General features: G+C 37.8%; 1 protein-coding gene across 1 annotated transcript in view; it reads left to right on the top strand.

Annotated features, from left to right (window-relative positions):
• Positions 1–19,662, top strand: part of LOC127178217 (G patch domain-containing protein 8) — a 116,633-nt gene extending 96,971 nt beyond the window's left edge. Inside the window, 3 exon segments of the mRNA XM_051130943.1 lie at positions 15,073–15,203; positions 15,335–15,990; positions 15,993–19,662. Coding sequence (XP_050986900.1) covers positions 15,073–15,203; positions 15,335–15,990; positions 15,993–18,712 — 3,507 coding nt within the window. The 3' untranslated portion in view covers positions 18,713–19,662.
• The last annotated feature ends 468 nt before the right edge of the window (positions 19,663–20,130 follow it).

Below are 20,130 nucleotides of genomic sequence, written 5' to 3'. Positions count from 1 at the left end.
TGGATAACCGTTATAAAGGGGACAAGGGGATAAACTCAGACAAATAATTGCACGAAACTTCATTTGCAGCAGATGGAGGAATTTGTATGATTCCTCATGAACTTTTAAAAGCCTGAGGGTACTGAGAGCTGTTCTGTTATGTAAACAGCCACTTTTGATGTTCCAGTCATTACTTGAAACCGCACTGTGAGTATCTGATAAGACAATAATAGAATCTTTGCTAGGGGCTCTCTGCATCTGCCAACAAGTCAATATCCACTTTTGCTAGAAAAATGCTTAGAAATGTACAGCACTTATATAACAAATTTGTTACTTGTTGATAGATATATTGACATCACAGTATCTCTCTTTCTTTAGCATATACACACACCAGGATAACTAGTGTTGTGACAATCAGTTTTAAAAATAAATAAGCTAGAAATCACTACATGACATACCAGAAACTCAAAAAAATGGCATTAAATTATGTCAGCAATATAAAAACATGTAATATATATATTACAATTTTCAGTAGTTTCTACTGATTTTTGTTTTGATTTTATAATATATAAGCTACATATATACACTACAGGTCAAAAGTTTGAATAAAGTAAAGAATAAAGAATAAAGTCTTTCTATTTGAAAATCTCTTATGTTCACCAAGGTTGCATTCATTTGATGAAAAACATTCATTTGATGAATTACAGTAAAACAGTAATAATATGAAATAATATTACAATTCAATATAACTATAGTTTTATATATTTTAAAATGTTATTTATTCCTGATGGCAAAGCTGAATCAGCAGCCTTTACTTCAGTGTCACATGATCCTTCAGAAATCATTCTAACATGCTGCTTTGCTGCTCAGTTATTATCAGTTTTTATTGGTGTTCAATTACTAATAATGTTTCTTATTATTGTCAATGTGGAAACAGTTTTTGCTGCTTAATATTTTGGTGAGACTGATATATTTTCAGGATTTTTTATTTTTATTCAATAAATGGTATTTATTTGAAGTAGAAACATTATTTACTGTAAGTTTTGATCAACTGAATGTGACCTTGCTGAATAAAAGTACAGCTCAAAAGTTCAAAAGTTTACACAGACCTTGCGGAATCTGCAAAATGTTAATTATTTTACCAAAATGAGAGGGATAGTACAAAATGCAAGTTATTTTTTATTTAGTACTGACCTGAATAAGATGTTTCACATAAAAGATGTTTACATATAGTCTACAAGAGAAAATAATAGTTGAATTTATAAAAAAAGTTCAAAAGTTTACATACTCTTGATTCTTAATACTGTGGTTGTAACCTGAATGATTCACAGCTGTGTTTTTTTGTTTAGTGATAGTTGTTCATGAGTCCCTTGTTTTTTTTTCCCCAGAAAAATCCTTCAGGTCCCACAAATTCTTTAGTTTTTCAGCATTTTTGTGTATTTGAACCCTTTCCAACAATGACTGTATGATTTTGAGATCCATCTTTTCACATTGAGGACAACTGAGGGACTCATATTCAACTATTACAGAAGGTTCAAACACTCACTGATGCTCCAGAAGGAGAAACAATGCATTAAGAGCCAGGGGTGAAAACTTTTGAACAGAATGAAGATGTGTACATTTTTCTTATTTTGCCTAAATAACTCATTTTTTCATTTAGTGCTGCCCTTTAGAAGCTAGAGCAGATACTTAGATGTTTCTCAGAAGACAAAATAAGTTAAATTTACCTTTTTATCTTCAAATTCTAAAGGTTTTCAACACAGTTTATCCCTCTTATTTTGGTAAAATAATCAACACTGTGCAGGTTCTGCAAGGTGTATGTAAACTTTTGACCTCAACTGTATTATTATTAATTTTTAAACCATACTTCGAATCAAACCCACACTTTTGAATAGTAGTTTCATCAAAAATATTAAGCACCACAACTGATTTCAACATTAAAAATAAGAAATGTTTCTTGAGCAGAAACATCACATTAGAATGATTATTTGACACGCATGGCACAAAAAAACATTGAGTAACAGACATTGCAAACAAAATGTGTTCTAACACTCCCCAGTCTCCCCTACTCAAAAAACCCCACCAACAACTTTCAGCCCGTGTGTATGTGTGTACAGCAGGAGAACAGCTTCTGTATGGATGAAAGCTTCCCCAAAAGCTCCTTACCGCACCTTCCTGCAATATCCGTTTCCAAATCTCCTCTCCTCCCTCTCATACACTCACATCCTCTCAGCTTCAAAGGGTCTCCTTTCCTGATCCTCTCAGGCACCTTACGTGCAGACTCATTATAGCATTCAAACATATACAGAACACACAAATGTTACAGATCACATAACCTGACAGCCTGTCATCTTAGGAGCTGCTGAAGAGGGTCTAAAGGAGTTTTAGCAGACAGCTTTTTGCCTGCGGCCCATTGCACAACACATGAGCCCCGTGCGCAGTGTGCATCAGGATATTGGAAGTGTCTTTGGTGGATTATCTGCCTGTGAACGTGCAGATTGGGTTGAGGATAATCCACACGTTGATGTTTTCCTCCTGGGGTGAATGAAAGCGACAGTTTATAATCAACGTTAAGTAGAAACACCAGCCTCCAAATCTCAGTTCAGGATTACGTAGTTCCTTCGCTCGCGGCTGTCTGGAAGTGGTTTGCGGAAGATACATTGTTTCAGCTGGTAGTCTGTAATATTTAGTTTAAATTCCAAATTGCTAGATAGGTGCTTCTCACGCGTGGGGTTTTATCATATTTCTAGAAATTTTATTAAATGTCCTCCTGAGCAAAATGCTCCCGCTCGGCACGAAACTGTCCACAGAGATGGTTCGCGCAGAGAGAAAGGAAAAAGAGAGGGAGTTTTTCATTTTCTTTTCAAGTAAATGCCTGAGGCTTATCGCTGCCTCTCTGCACCAACTGCAGTTGGCCACAGAATCAGCGGTGATGAGATTAGGCTGAGTGTGATTGGCGCAGACTCCCAGCAGAGAGTGTTTGCGCTGAAGGTGGCATAATATAGGTGCCTGGTTTTTCATCCAGCAGCCATGGATTTGGAGATGAGGAAACGTGCTGAATTGATGCCACACAGCAGAGCAGAGGTAATGCACAGCCATTAGTAATCTTGAATGGGAAAAGTGGCATGTTATCTGTCTTTGTTACATGGTTAAATAAGTAGAACTGTTTACTAACGCACACTGAATGCTGAGTAAAAGTTTTCCACAGCAGAAACGGCACTACGAGTGCAGGTACAGTGGAGAAGAATCTTTGACATTGATTTCTTCATGCCCAATGTGATTTACACAAGCAAGACAAGTTCCTGGATCAGCTTTCCTTGTTGTTCCTGGAACAATATTCCTACCAACCAATCAAGGAACTTGTCCTGCTTGTGTAAATAACACAGTGGAGATTGTTTATCCAGACAGGCATACTAATATCAGCATTTAGAAAATTCTGTATTAAAAAAGTTGTTCACTTCCAAAACATAAATTTGCAGTCGTAAAAAGATGATGATGATGATGTTTTTTGAGGAAAACATTTCAGGATTTTTCTCCATAATGTGGACTTCAATGGTGCCCCCGAGTTTGTAATTTCAAAATGCAGTTTAAATGCAGCTTCAGATGTCTCTAAACGATCACAGCCGAGGAGGAAGGGTCTTATCTAGAGAAACTGAGATTGCAATTTATATACTCTTTAACCTCAAACACTCGTCTTGCATAGGTCTGTCTAAACTCTGTTTTTTCAGGTTAAAGACAATTGTGGTATGTCGAAAAACTCACGTCTCATTTTCTTCCAACTTAAAAATCGTCCTATATCACTGGTTTACCTTTTTTGTAAAGGGTGTTTGATCTTCTTTGCATCTTCACTTTGTAAACACTTGGTTGGTACTTCTGCAGTGATGTAGGGTGATTTTGATGTTGAAGGAGAAAATGGGAGTGAGATTTTTTCGACATACCCTAATTGTCTTGAACCAGAAAAAATAAGTTGTATTTTTTTTTTTGTTTTGTTTTGTTTTTTTTTTTAAACGATCGCTTCACTAGGACCCCTTCTTTCTCGGCTGAGATTGTTTAGAGCCCCTTAAAGCTGCATTTAAACTGCATTTTGGATACTCAAACCCGGGGGCACCATTGAAGTCCGTTATATGGAGAAAAATCCTGAAATTTTTTCCTCAAAAAAAAAAAAATTTCTTTACAACTGAAGAAAGAAAAACATGAACATCTTGGATGTCAAGGGGGTGAGTACATTATCTGTACATTTTTGTTCTGGAAGTGAACTTTTTTAAAGTGCCCTATATATTACCATTCAAAAGTTTGGGGTCAGTAAGATTTTTCTTCTCATTTTTTTTGTTAATAATCAATATCTTTATTCACCTAATATGCACTAAATTGATTACAAGTGACAGTAAAGTGACAGTAAACCACAAACTTTTGAATGGTATATAATATATAATATAATTGTCTTGCTTGTGTAAATAACAGAGTGGAGATTGTTTATGCAGACAGAAATACTAAAATCAGCATTTAGAATCCTGTATTAATAATAATTTTTTTATATTACCATTCAAAAGTTTGGGGTCAGTAAGATTTTTCTTTTCATTTTTTAAAAAAAATCAATACTTTTATTCACCTAGGATGCACTAAACTGATTAAAAGTGACAGTAAAGACTAGCATTGTTACAAAAATTCTGTTTAACATAAATGCTTTTTTTTCGGTTTCCACAAAAATACTAAGCAGCACAACTGCTAAAAACATTGATTATATATATATATATATATATATGTGTGTGTGTGGGGGGTTGTGTGGGTGTGAAATCAGTTTTGTAATGAAATGTTGTACCATTAACACAACATGACTGTGCATCAGTCATTACTAAGGCTGTCTGTTGATTAAAATCAATTACATGATATGCTGATTAATTCATCAAGTTAATTATAATTAATCATAAACATCAGTATTTTCTGAGAAAAGCACCCACATATGATAATAGGATAATGAGATAATACATTGCAGTACTATGGCATTGAATAGCCATTATCTAAAGTGGCTTTAGCAGTCAGTGTATTGTTTGGTTTATTTCAATATTAATGAGCATTTGCAATCCATTTGCAATTGTTTGTCAGTCGGACTTGGATAGAATTAAAGTCCATTCAAACATATCCTGTTTTTAGAGTCTGTTTGCACTCATTTTAAATAGTACAGATGGATTAAATAGTACATTAAATAGTACATTTTGGCTTGTTTGTTGCATAAGTTTTTTAAAGGGATAGTTCTCCAAAAAAATAGAATTCTGCTATTATTTACTTACCTTTGTTCATCTTTAAAACACAAATTAAGATATTTTTAATGAAATCCAAGAGCTTTCTAACCCTGCATAGACAGCAACACAGCTATCACGTCCAAGGCCCAGAAAGGTAGTAATGACATTGTTAAAATAGTCCATGTGACATCAGTGGTTCAGCTGTAATTTTCTGAAGCTGCGAGAATACTTTTGGTGCACAAAGAAAACAAAAATAACAACTTTATTCAATCATTTCTTCACTTCCATGTCTTCAACTTGAGTAGATACCGTGCCACATTGAGCTTTCGGATTTCATCAGAAATATCTTAATTAGTCTTCGGAAGATGAATGAATGTCTTACTGGTTTGGACCAACATGAAGGTGAGTAATTATTGACAGAATTTTCATATTTTGAGTGAACTATCCCTTTAAGGTGCTGTGCAAAAGTCTACAGCAGCCAAACTTTTCATAACGTTTCTCTAAACACAAAAACACATTCATCACTCCCTCTATCAATGATTCTCGTTCCTGTTGACAGCCCTAGGAGAATAAGCCGTACACCGTGTCTCTCTTGGTCTCTCCGTCTTCCCCAGGAGGAGGAGGAGGAGGTGGATAGTGTTTGCAAACTGACCCTGCTCAATGACAAAGACGAAGTAAAGAAGCTGTTTTGTAGACTGCGGGAAGATCCAGAGAAGGGGACTGCCTGTTCCACAATGCAGTGCACTATATGGGATGAGTGGGAGAACGAGGAAGCGGTGCACTGCTCTCTCTCTGTAGACTGCCAGGATGAGTAGGCTCTTATTGTCTTCTGCCCTTGTCAAACGCCTGGAGCTCTCCAGGGTCTCCGCAGCCCAGCTGAGGCTCTATTCATCTCCACCTGCCACATCCCGATAAAGGTACAAGAGAGCACAGTGTTAAAAAAAGAAACCGAGTTAGAAAGAGAGAGGGGGGAGATATGACTCATTTTGAAAGCATCAGAGGACCAGCTATACCTGAGGGGAAGAACAGACAGATGGAACGTTGTTAGACAACTCGCACACATATACGCAGACGCACACAGACACAGGTGCGCAGTCTATTCCGTTTCAATGCTTCATTATGCAGAGAATATTCTCTCTGTTTCTTAACGCCGCTTGATGCTTTTCCTCGTCTGTCTGTGTGTGTGTGTGTAAAAGAAAGAGAGGCAGTCCCACCTGTTTGTTGTGTCAGGTTTTAGACTGGGAGGCAGGCTGACTAATGTTGCTCACCTGTGCTCAGTGGCTCAGGAGGTCCGGAGAGGCCTGTCACAATACGGCAGATTAAACCAGAGAAACTGGAGCATACAGAAGGACCTCACACACACATTCTCTCACTGTCGTATGCATAAGCAGGTGTTTTCGGTTAGCTCGATGATCAGGGGACATGAAGCAGATTGGCTATTTAGAAATTAGCACGAAAGCCATTTTTTAAACTTTAAAAATGACATTGTCTGTAGTGGGGTGAATGGTATGAATGAAATTTTTTAGGGTTACAAGATATTTTCGCAGACACTGATGCCGATACTAATTTTGATGTTAAAGGAATAGTTTAGAAAATAAATAAAATTCACCAAAAATTCAAATTTTCATTGGAACAGATGAACAGAGAAATTCAGCATTAAATCACTTGCTCACCAATTAAATCGCTTGCTCCTCTGCAGTGAATGGGTGCCGTCAGAAAAAAAGTCCAAAAAGTTCATAAAAACATTGCAATAATCCACAAGTAATCCATATGACTCCATTTAATCAATTAACTATAATCTTCCATCAACTAATTTAAGTATTAGTTCACTTCCAGAACAAAAATTTACGGATAATTTACTCACCTTCTTGTCATTCAAGATGTTCAAATCTATCTTTCTTCAGTTGTAAAGAAATTATGTTTTTTGAGGAAAACATTCCAGGAATTTTCTGCATGCATGCATATAATGGACCTCTATGGTGCCCGCAGATTTTAACTTCCAAAATGCAGTTTAAATGCAGATTCAAAGGGCTCTAAACGATCTAAACGATTAAGAAGTTGGAGGAGAAAATTAGATGGGAGTTTCTCGACATGCTCTAACTGTATTGACCCGGACGCATGCGCATCGCAAAGCTAGACAAGACGAGCATTTAAAGTTAAAAATGTATAAATATTAATTTATTTAAGAAAATGACCAATCGTTTTGCTAGATAAGACCCTTCTTCCTCAGCTGGGATCATTTAGAGCCCTTTGAAGCTGCATTGAAACTACATTTTGGAAAAATTCAACTCACGGGCACCATAGAAGTCCGCTATATGGAGATAATTCCTGAAATGTTTTCTTCAAAAACATAATTTCTTTACGACAGATGGACATGAACATCTTGGATTACAAGGAGGTGAGTAAATTATCTATACATTTTTGTTCTGTAAGTAAACTAATCCTTTAATCTAAAATGTATTAGTGTTTTCAAAATGTGTGTTTATATTTAATATAATGTGCATTCAGTTATTTTTTGCTGTATAGTTAACCAAATATATTTTATATATTGCATAACCATGTAGAATTGTTTACTTTTGGCCAATCCAATACATTAAATATTTCATAAATTATGCAATTTGATTATTTTATTTTATTTTATTTATTGGAACTTGATGATACGATTCAAAAATACAACATTATTCATTATAAAAGACTATGCATGGTTTTAATACTTTAAACAGTAGTAAATTATAAGTCTAATTGGATGAGCCACATTTGAAAAATGGCCAAAATATGAATACTCGTGACAGTGTGAACGCACATCAACTGAAGTCTGAATTAATATGGCAAGTTGCGATGTTGTTTGGCAGCCGTAAAAAAACAACCAACAGCTACAACGTGTTAACACCAGACGCGAGCCGCATGGTTTCAAAACTAATCATTATAATCAACAAAGCCACCTCAACTGAACTGAAAAGTAAACAGTAGTTTTCTGCTTGGTGATTATTAAAATCACTCCACAGATATTCTGCAGTAGAAATGATATAGCAGAATCTCTCACTATTGACGTGAAATCATACCACCCAAGTATGCAAACAATGGGTTTAACCATCCCTTTTGTGGAAAAATCTACATTGGAGTTACATGACTGAACAAGGCAGCCATGATTGGCATTGAAGCCTGTAAAGATGACAGCTGTCTGCATGACCCAAACTGAGGGGAGCAGATGAACCGCAATGACTTTTCAAATTTGTGCAAAAAAAAAAGTAGCAGACAGAAATCCAGTTCTTTGTAGGTCTGTTCCTGGTGAAATGTTACAAGGTGACACCTCCATGTCTGGGCTCTGCGAGGTGGACAGAGATGTTTCAGCCAATTATGGAACAGCCTGCTCATGTCCTAGTGCTAAAATGGCAAATCTGCTAATATCTACAGTGGGCCTGAGTTCACAGTCAGTGTCAGCTGTCAGACCAGATTTCATACTACCATTGCACCTGGGTTTGTGTATGAATCACTGGTTAGTGTTATGAGTGATTTGTGTGTGTGTTAAATGTGTTTATGATGTGATAGAATGCTGCTCGATACTCAGGTCATATGTTGTTTTTGTACAGAATTAATCATTTCTTTGGCAAAGCGAAGTGCGGGACAGTGCGATCATGACTCAACTCTGTTTTTCATGAGAGTGTGTTTGCTCAAGGTTGTGATATAATGTGGAAGTTGACAGAAACTCTAGACAGGACAGTATATTAAGGCAGTATCTACCTGCCCTGGAGATTTGTTCCTTAATATAAGAGTGAGTAGAAGAGACAGAGAAATAGACAGACAAAGGGAGTTGTTTTAGCAGCCAATTCACTAAAGGAATCATGAAAACAGTGACAAAAATGGTGACAAAATCCCTGCTGATCTGCATTTTCATTGCACTAGTCTACGTTTCGCAGGTCATATTTTGCTGGGATTCTTCACCACTATGATTCAGGGATAGTTCACCCAAAAATAAAAATTCTGTCATTATACTCACCCTCGTTCCAAACCTGTAAGACCTCTAAGACAAATTAAGATAGACAGCAATGCAATTGACACATTCAAGGCCCAGAAAGGTAATAATTGTTAAATTAGTCCATGTGATGTCAGTGGTTCAACCATAATCTTATGAAGCTAGAATACTTTTTGTGTGCAAAAAAAACAAAACAAACAAAAAAAAACCTTTATTAAACAATTTCTTCTCTTCTGAGCATGCATCAAAGGCTAGCATGAATGACAAGAAATTATTGAATAAAGTCATTATTTTTCGTTATTTTTTATGTACACTCGTTATAAGTCGTTATTCTCATAGCTTCATAAAATTAGGGTTGAACCACTGATGTCACATGGACTATATTAACAATGTCCTTACTACCTTTCTGGGCCTTGAACATGTCTGTTGTATTGCTGTTTATGCAGGTTCAGGAAAGCTCCCGGATTTCATCAAAAATATTTTAATTTGTGTGCTGAAGATTAACAGACGTCTTATGGGTTTGGAACGACTTGAGGGTGAGTAATTAATGACAGAATTTTCTTTTTTCAGTATTTTAAGGATATTATGTGCATTACATTTACGTATGTGTTGTGTGTTTGTGTTGAAAAAGCTGGCAGTTACTTAATTGGAAAACTTTTTCAGTGCATTTCACATCCAGTTAAACTTGATTACGGCTGTTTAGTGAGTAAGATGCTGTTTTTCCTCTAAAATACTGTGCACAGAAGTGCTGCAAGTGGGTTTGTCCCAGTGAGAAGCTGAGAAAAGTAGGGGGACACATGGTTAACAGAGCATGTTTTTTCCTCCTCCTTATTCCTTTGTTTGTTCAGTTGCTCTCGTGAGATCCCACCAGGCCAGCACCAATAAACACGTCCAGTTTTAGCTTTTTTACAGAGGGTTAACCGTGAAAAAGAGAACTAATGAAAACCTTATGCTGTGTGCAGTTCACAGCATTTTATTGTCTTTAAAATGCCTTGCACATCAGCCTTAGTTTCCACTATAGTGCCTTTATATCTCTGATATAGGCTCTTTACCCTGCACCCTATTGATGGGATTTCTTTAAGGTCTATTAACATTAGGATTTTTAGTAGCAACATAAAACCCTCTGAGGTCTGTTATCTCAACTAGTGAATCTCAGCGTGTTTGAGATGCAGATACCAAAGGGCCATACATTATATGAGATGCAAAATGCTGCATTACTTCTAAATTAAGATTCAGAATAGCTGCTGCTAAAGGTTTATAAAAGTATCCTAATGGGCTTTTTTCCCATTGTAGAGAAAAGACGTTTACGTCAATAATATGCTAAAGGGGCTATCCTTGCACATCACATGCAGACGAACCTCTGTTCTTTTATATTGATTAATCCGTCAGTGTTTGATCATTAGCACACAACAGAATTGATTTAATGGACTGGAGGTCGGAGGTCAATTAGAGCATCTCATCATCTCCAATTCTCATTAATCCCAACACAACTCGGGTTTAAAGGAGAAGTTCACTTCCAGAACAGAAATTTACAGATAATTTACTCACCCCCTTGTCATCCAAGATGTTCATGTCTGTCTTTCTTCAGTCGTAAAGAAATTATGTTTTTTGAGGAAAACATTTCAGGATTTCTCTCCATATAGAGGACATCTATGGTGCCCCTGAGTTTGAACTTACAAAATGCAGTTTAAATGCAGCTTCAAAGGGCTCTAAATGATCCCAGCTGAGGAAGGGTCTTGTCTAGCGAAACGATCAGTTATTTACTAAAAAGAAAATTGCAATTTACATACTGTTTAACCTCAAACACTCATCTTGTCTATGTTTGTCTGAACTCTGTGTTTTCCGGTTCAGTACAATTAATCAATACAATACAAATAAGTCGAAAAACTCCCATTTCATTTTCTCCTCCAACTTCAAAATCGTTCTACATCGATGTTTTACTTTTTTTTGTAAAGGGCGTTTGACCTTCTAAAAAGTATATAAACTGTTAAATTATTTTTAAGAAAATTTTGCTAGATAAGACCCTTATTCTTCGTCTGGGATCATTTAAAGACTTTAGAAGCTGCATTTAAACTGTATTTTGGAAGTTTAAGCTCAGGGGCACCATATTATATGGAGAGGAATCCTGAAATGTTTTCCTCAAAAAACTATTTCTTTACGACTGAAGAAAGACATGAACATCTTGGATGACAAGGGGGTGAGTACATTATCTGTAAATTTTTGTTCTGGAAGTGAACTTCTCCTTTAAAGAATATGTGTGGTTTTCAGTCCATGCCACAGCACCAGCAGTAGTACTTTGTACTGTAATACTTTACAAAATCTGAGGATCCTTTTGCATCTTTAAATAAAATGTTTTTGATTCTTGTCCAATCATTATGATCAGAGGACATGAGTTCTTTTTGACAGCTTAAAATATATTTTCCTTTGGATGGTTCAAATATTCTTTTGTTCTTTCTTATCTGTCAATTATTCATGAGGCAGATGTTTCATTGAAATTTCAAATTATCTTCTGAAGGGCAAAATCTAAGGCATCATGAATATGAGAATATCCCGAGCTAATTACGAGTAGAGCGTTTAGACATGTTCGTCAACATTAGCGGCAAATACTTTAATGTGCCTTATCAATCATATCAGTCATGGAATAGATTTATACTATAAACATCTCATTCTGTCAAAGACATCGTAATGTTTCCAGGCTGTAAAAAAGATCGATAGAGAGCAGTGCTTTCTGAAAAAGAGGCTGACCTAGTGTTTTTAAAAAGCCATAAAATTTAGCATATTTCTGTGAGACTTGCATCTCTGAGAGCTTAGTGGAAAATAAATATAAGGTGGCAAAGGTGAGATAAATGATTTTAAATAAACTTAGTACTGAAAAGTAGAGATAACAATAGTACAGCACATATTTCAAATTGTATTATTTCACATGTGAATGTTATACTTTGCATGTCCTATGCATTGTGCTTCTTGGACATGCTAACTTCAAATACTATTGAAATCAGTTGTCTATGGATCAGTTCAAATTCCCAGTGTAAAGTACCCTTACCAAAAAGTAGTATACTTCAAGTTTATTTTATTAAGTATACTTAAGTAAAGTCAAGTGTATTTGCAAGTATACTTTATGTAAGTATACAAATATTGTACAAATATAATACTATTTCAATACTCCTTGGGACTAAAATGGCCCACTTTTTAGTATATAAAAGTATACTTTTAAATATACTTCAAGTTTAACAGTAGTAAACTTTACGTACACAACTAGTTTACATCTAAGTTTTTAGTTTGTACTGCAAGTTTACTAAAAGTGAACTTATAGGTATACTGATTGTTTAATTTTAAGTAATTACTTTTAGCATTTTTAGTACATTGAAATATAGTCTCAGTAAAGTACTAGTTTAGTAGTTTCATAGTTTCAAGTATACTTGTAAGTTTTCTTTAAGTGAACTTTACATCATACTTTAAGTATACTTCTATGTTTCTGTTTAGGTATTATTTTTGTATATATTTTGTTATATGAATATCGGAACATACAAAACATCAAAAGAAAGAACAGGGCATCTGCTTGTAAAAACAAAATATTCTACCTTCATGCATTCTTTTTTATAAACACTTGAATGTGGGTAAGTTTCATAAATAAAAAAAGAAAGAAAGAAACAATATTTTGAACAAAATGCTAAAAAAAAGACTGAAATGGATTTAGAATGATAATCAAAACAGATCGATCAACACCCCAAATCTTAAGAATCATTAAAACCTCTTCATGGGTTGACATTTTAAATCATAACGTTACACAGTTTTGATTTTTTTCATTGTCTGATGATCATGATAAATTACATTTGGAAGCATCTGTTGTTTCAGTTTCTTCTTTGCTTGAGTTTTGGAAATTCTGTACAGAAGATGTGTAATAGCGCCCCCTACAATAAAACAATGAAAACATGGATTCTCTGTGCATAGTATAATATAGCTTAAATATATTTAGAATTTTTCTAAGCATAAGTCAAGTATACTTAAATGTAATTTTAAGTATATCTCTGAGAGGTACATAAAGCAGATTTCTGAGAAGTACTTGACCAGTAGACTAAAAGTATACTTTCCTTTCATTTTTTTAGAAGAAGTATACTAATAGTACACTTGAACAACCGTCTTTTGGTGTTTTATTCAGAATTGCTAAGTTCTGTGGTGCTTTCTGAATCAATCACTTATACACTTCCATAGTTGGTGGATGCTATGAAGTGTGCATTCCACTACACAGCCTTTCCATTGTTTCTTTTGTTTTCTTTTTTTTTTTTTGTTTTATGTAATCACATGCTAGATGGTGTCTTTGACCCTCACACTTGCACTCAAGTTAAAATAAGTAGGCCTACTTTAAAAAAAAAAAAAAAAGCATTTTCCCCATTCTTAGCTTAGAAGGCTGCTTTTTATGCAGCAATTAGACAACAATCTCAGTGTTGTTGTTTTTTAGATTAAAAAAGTACCCACATTCTGCCTCTTTGTTGACAGGTCAGAATCAAAAGACAAGGAAAATCTCTGCATGCCATTTACTTGCTTATTTACAGTACTCTATGTACATTTACTGTAAGTTAATTTGTTATGCTGCTGCAAAATAATAAAAATAAAGAATTTCTCTTCATAATTCTGAATTGAGAAATTATGACTAATAGTTTTACATAAATGTCAATCACATTAGCGTTTATGAATTAAGAGAACTTTATTAAATTAACAAAGAGGTTGAAAGTAAAATTTCTGTTTATCTGAGATTTGTCTATATATTTGTTCATTGAAGTGTGAGTTTGCTCATTGGCCATATCAATGTTCTTGTTTTTGGAAGGTGACTGTTTTTATGTGAGTATACCCTGACATTTTTGTGGTGTGTGTGTACTCTGAAAACTATCTTCTCTGCAGCTCCCTTGAAGCAGGCATCATTAGTGTGTTTTGCTGTGTAAAATCAGCGGGCTCTGTTGGGAGTTAGCTTGCTTAGCTTCTCACAGATACAGTGTTTTTTCCTGTCAGTGCTTGTCACCGTGCAGCAGAGGGGAACTGTCCTCCTCTTGGCACTCCCTTTACACCCACTAAAAAAATCTTGATGTAGTGTGTGAATGTATGTGATCATAAAAATAAAAGAGTTTCGGAAAGACTGATGTGCTTTGAGTTTGTGTCACACAACAGTGACAACTCATTGCACATTTTTGGTAATACCGATTAAAGACAACTGTGTTTTTTCATGAACTGTGCTTTTATGTGAAAAAGTTTTTTATTACTTGATCAAATTAAACACCTGTGTGCTGGCAGTATGGGGGAATACAGTGGTCCTGAAGAAGGGAAGGAGGGGATGCAGTGAGTTTGTTAAATTTTCATTGCCTTCCACGAGTCAAGACAAATATGGCTTTCTCTTTTTATTTCCCTACTGAGTGAAGTCAGAAGTGTTTGGCTGTGTTCATGTGACTTTCCATTCATGTCTGCTGAACAAATCCAAGCACCACTGACACTTTTATTGTTTTGTGATTGTATTTTGGCTTTGCTGATTTTCTGTTTACTTTGTTTCGATTTTTTCTTCTCTGCCCTAAAGGGATGAAGTGATAAATAGACAGGCATCCATCTGTGTGGTCTGTGCCATTTCAGAGGAGTCTTTTATGTGAGAAATTGATGGACTGTACAGTAGAGATGTTTGTGTTTCTTTTTCGAATCAAAGGTGTCGTAAGGCTATTTAGGATTGTTCTGCCCTAATTGAACCCCAGGTTAGACCTAGACTGATGTTTCTTTCACTCTTGACTTTCCTTCTCTAGGGTCTTTATCCGAGCCAAACAAATGTTGTTTTAATGGAAAGCCTTTTCATGGAGAGCTTTCCAGACTTTCTCATCTCTTTATGCCTGTTTTGTCTGACAGAGGCTGAAAGAGTTGAAGCAGAGAGAATTTGCACGGAATGTCTCCTCCAAGTCCTGGAAGGATGAGAAAAAGCAGAAAAGAGCTTTGAAGCGACTGCACCAACTCGCACAACTTAAACAGCAAAGAGACAGGTAAAAATTATAAACTTATAGTGCAGCCGTTGTGCTTTTTAATATGCACATGCACTATATATTAGACTAAAGAGAAATGAAAACTTTCAGCTCTGCCTAATAACAACACCATCTTCTGTTCTTGCCAACAGTGATGACAGGAAAGGTCCAAAGTTAAGGTCTACAAACAAGGATAAGGATCAAGTTAAAATCCCCTCTGCTGGCAGTAGCAAGTTTGACACAAAACCAACAGCATCCTCTGTCCAAGACTCAGCTCCCATTTCTACAAACGTCTCTTTGAAGGGCTTGTCCTCCACTCGTATACCCACACATCAGCAACTATGTCACGAAAAACACCCCTTGCAGACAAAATCCTCTGCAGGGCACCGGAGCCCCAGGGCAGGGGTCTCATTTTGTTTCTCCAGGCGAGCTCAAATGAAGCTTGACTCTTGTGCGTCTGTATTTAGTGATGGACTTGAGGAAACCAGTGACTATCAAGAGCTCCAGCGCCACAGGCACAGACTCGCCTTAGAGGCCCTCTGGTCCTGCTCGAGCTCACCCAGAACTCCAAGTAATGATGATCACGATCTATCCCATGATCCACCGGCTCTGGGATGGGCGGATAGAGACTCTCAAACCCCACAAATGGAAGCACAAGCAGAACATGTGGAAAGCCCTGAAAATCAGGCAAACTACAGCACAAGTGAGCCAGAGAAGCTGGGGTGTCCTGACACACACAATCCTGGAGCAGACTGGAAGCCAGCTGGTTCAGAGGACAGATTGCTTGATGGGGGGCAGAGGCCCAGGGCAGGGGGGCTTATGGGGGATCAGAGGAGAGAGAATGCCTCAAGTGCCCCGGCCCTACTGTTTACACAGATGGACAGGGCACCATGGCCCAAGGCCAGCTCCTAATACACAAAGGCTCACACCACCATACACAGAAAAGCAGCGAACAGGGTCTTATGCAAAATGAGAAAGACTGTATATCAGTCAAAGAGACAGAGGAGTATAAAATACACAAGGATGAAAATACTTTCCTTAATGTACTCAGCAAGGATGGAAGTGTGACAAAATGGCCTTTCGAGCTGGTGCAGTACACTTCCAATGAGCCGCACGTATCTTACAGCTGTAACCCTCTATACTACTTTTTCAAACAGAAGGAGGGCAAAGTCAAAAGCACAAAGGCTGAGGAGACGGATCTTGGTGTTGTCGACAAGAATGACAGAGCTGGGCCACAACCACAGGAGGTTCCTGGAGATAAATTAGGCATTTTAAAACCAAAGAGACCCAAACACAGGAGAAAGGGAAAAAAACGTAGGCGTAAATTAGATGCTGTCAGGATCCGGCAAGCGGGCTGCGCATTCAAAACCTGCTCGCAGACAGAAGCTAGAGGACACTTTGAATTCCAAAGCACTCCAACTGACACGTCACAAAACAAGCAGGCGCGCACTGAGAGGAGGCACAAGCTGGGGAAGAGGAAAAGATCAGTGAGAGATGAGACTTCAAATGAAAGTGACACCCCAGAGCACAGCCTCAAAAGCATTGTTGTAAGCTCGCTTTCCGCCCCGGCACGTAAAAGGAAGAAATGTCAAACGATGAGGGGGCTTGTGTCGGCGCTGCACTTGGTAAGGCGAAGGCCTTTGCCATACTCTGTTCACAACACGACAGGAAGAGAGGATAATTACCGCTGGTATGAGGACACCTACGACTCAAGGAGGGATGCTGCCTCAACTCCCACCAGTGACAAATCTGGGTCATGGAGTGGCCTGTCAGACTTAAACTCGGATGGGGAATGGCCTGTTTACCACATGGGGAGATGCTCCACCTCGCCAAGATCAAACTATCTGTACCCTTTGAGAAAGGAGCACAGGTCTTGCATTAGAAGTTCCTCTTATAACGATCCTCACTACAGTTATAGTCCATGCAGAGAGTTTGAACATACAGGAGAAAGCTGGGATTACACAGACTCTTCTGTCTACAATAAACGAAAATATTCAACAGTTTGTAACAGCCCTGATCAGCATGAGAGGTACAGCATCAGAAGGCACAAAAGATTTACTGAAGAGCATAAATACAGAGAGCACAGACTTCAGCATACCGGCAGGCAGTTGTTTTATAGAGTCTATGACAGTCCTGAACCTCAAGAAGACATCAGGGACTGGTGGTACGAAAGGCTTAGCCCTGTAGGTAGTAGGAGGCACCGGGAGAGAGAAGAAATTCCTTGGTCAAGTCCTGAAAGAAGCGAAGACAGGTGGTATAACAAACCAATGTCCATTCGTAGCCCCAGTTCCTCTAGTAGCACTAGCGTCTCTGATCTTAGTGGGGACTGGTTGTCTAATTCCCATATTAGGCCATCCCCTAGTAGACAGAGCCAGAAACATTGCAGTCATTCTGGATGGCCATCCGAGAGATTGGTCAAGACCAAATCCTCCCATTCTCTTCCTAGAAAGAGAAGTCATTCACCCCCATTAACTACAAGTAACCATGCAGCTCAGCCTACATCCTTGCAATCAGGTGTTGGGGTAGATGATGTTACAGACAAATCTAACCCAGTGCCAACAGACCAGATGGTTGAGAAGGATCCTAAAGTAAAGAAAGCAAATCTCGCTCTCTTGTTTCCACTAATTGGTAAATTACCCTCTATTAAGAAAGGGGCAAGAAAACTACGGATTAATAAAGATACAAGTGCCAGTATTAATAACCAGGTTCAAACATGTCCACAAGTTATACCTCAAATTAATAGTAATACTCCAGAACACTTACAACACACAAATCCCAGTACATCCCAAGCTTGTCTTGAAAATGCCAAGGAGGACAGATCAACAGAAACCTGTGCAGTTTTAGCTCTGAATCCAGACAAGACTTTGTCACAAAAACTCAGAAACCAAGAGGACAGTGCAGAAACTGCAGGGATTCATTGTCAAAAACGTACCACCCCTCCCCTTTCAGAGCAACCAATCACCTTCACCGACGATGAGATTGAGAAGTACAGATTGCTTCAACTCCAGGCCCAGCAGCATATGCAGCAGCAGCACCTTCAAGAGCAAGCATCTGTGGACATGACCCATTTACCAGCACCAACTCCAGAGCCACCCGACCAGACGACACTCTCAGCCTGTCTACCATACAGCATACTCCAGCCCTCTTCTTCAGCCTCTACTATTGCTCCACACCCTTCCCCTGTTGCCCTGCTACCTCCCCTTCATCCATCTCTCTCTCAACCCCATTTTGCCCCTCCAATTCCTGCTGCCTTTTTTCCAGCGCCACCTGCTACTGTGTTGGCAACTCAACCCCTCCACCTGATCCCAGCCTCATCCCTCCACCCAGTTCACCCTCACCATCATGTTCCTGGGTTGACTCTCCACCCCCTGCCTCCTGCCTCTCTGCTCCCTACGATGCTCAGTCCAATGCCCATGGCTGCCGCCGCTGCTGCTGCTGTTGCTGCTGCCAGCACTCTGCAGATCCACCCCCTACTACACCCTCTGTTCCACAGCCAAGACCTTCAACGCCACCCTGGACCAACCAGCTAGCTCTGGTCAGAACGAGAAGGGAATGGAGAGTAAAAAAAGAATATAGTTTTGACTTTATGTCCTACGAGACCCCTGAAAGTGTGCTGTGAACTTTCTGATGTTTAGGTTCTACTTTCAGCCAAAGTTCCTGTTGTGTAGTGATTATTTTTTTTGTTTCATCTCTGTGTGATGCAGCGTCGACTCAAAGATAGCGGGACTTTTTACTTTGTTGTTTACTGTTCCATTCCTCATACATCCATCATCTCCCTGCATTAACGCACAGATGAACCTCTCCTGCCTCAGCGCACTGTGATTTATCAGCAGTTGAGCCCAATCAGCAGTTGGCTGAAATTAAGCATAACCTGAAGTCAAATTAGAATGTTAATGGCGTTTTCAATTAGTAATAAGCATAATTAGCATATTATTTTACAGTTATGCTACCCAGCAAGTATTCAAAGGGTTTTATTTATGAAAAACTAGGGGAGATATCCTTGAGCAACCTTAAACTAAGCAAAATGTACATGAAAATTCAAAATATTTCAGAATATTCGTTTTTCATTCAAATGTTCTTTTTAGAATATGCAAATTGACATGATTATTTGGTCCAGAATCCCAGCATGTGATTGAGCTATTGTATCTCTTAATGGATTTAGCAGTGTTCACCACTTTGGTTGAAAACGTCCCGTTTTGAATTATTTTTTCTGTGTTGTTTAGTAGGGTAGAGTAAGTTTGTACTTGCTCAGCTGTAGTGTGGACATGCAATAATGTTTTTTCAATCTATTTAAAGTGTAAAAACTTTAACTGTATTTATGTATTCATACTTTGTAATGTAAGTAATAACAAATAACATGCACTTGATTGTTCATACATGTTTAAGATGGTTTTTATTCACTCTTATTTTGGTAGAGCCAGACATACATTCATCCATCTGTAAGATAATGTCATGGGAATAATAATAAATTAAATGTCATTCTGAGAAATGACAGTTTTGTCATTACTAGTGTCTTTGAGGTCTAGAATTTGACTTGAGGCTTTTAGAGGTTCACGACTTTTAGACTTTGAAAGACAGGGAGTAGCGATTGGCATTTTGCCTGGAGGAGGACTGTGGCTGAATTGGCATTTACCCACCTCTAAAAAAAACCCTCCAGAAAATGGCATAATACATGTCAAATTCAGTGAATGTTAACACACCTTTATTTCAAATGAGCAGTGCTTCACTGCTTAGATCTGAGGGACTGGGAGTTTCTGTTAATGATGCTTCTCATTGCCAGCAGTGGCCCAATAACACAACTGTGCATTTGCACTAATTAACTCTCTCCGGTACGAGTCGTCTGCTCTGGCAAGCAAGAGCTCTACTCTGCAGTCGCTCACTGGCACTAAACGGATTGGTGATTCATATCTCCAAACTCAAACTGTGTTGGGCCTGTCCTTTCATAAAT

The sequence above is a fragment of the Labeo rohita genome, chromosome 16 (genome assembly GCF_022985175.1).
Source record: "Labeo rohita strain BAU-BD-2019 chromosome 16, IGBB_LRoh.1.0, whole genome shotgun sequence".
Taxonomy (NCBI): domain Eukaryota; kingdom Metazoa; phylum Chordata; class Actinopteri; order Cypriniformes; family Cyprinidae; genus Labeo; species Labeo rohita.
Note: the sequence above shows the minus strand (reverse complement) of the source record. Positions and strands in the feature narration are given on the sequence as shown.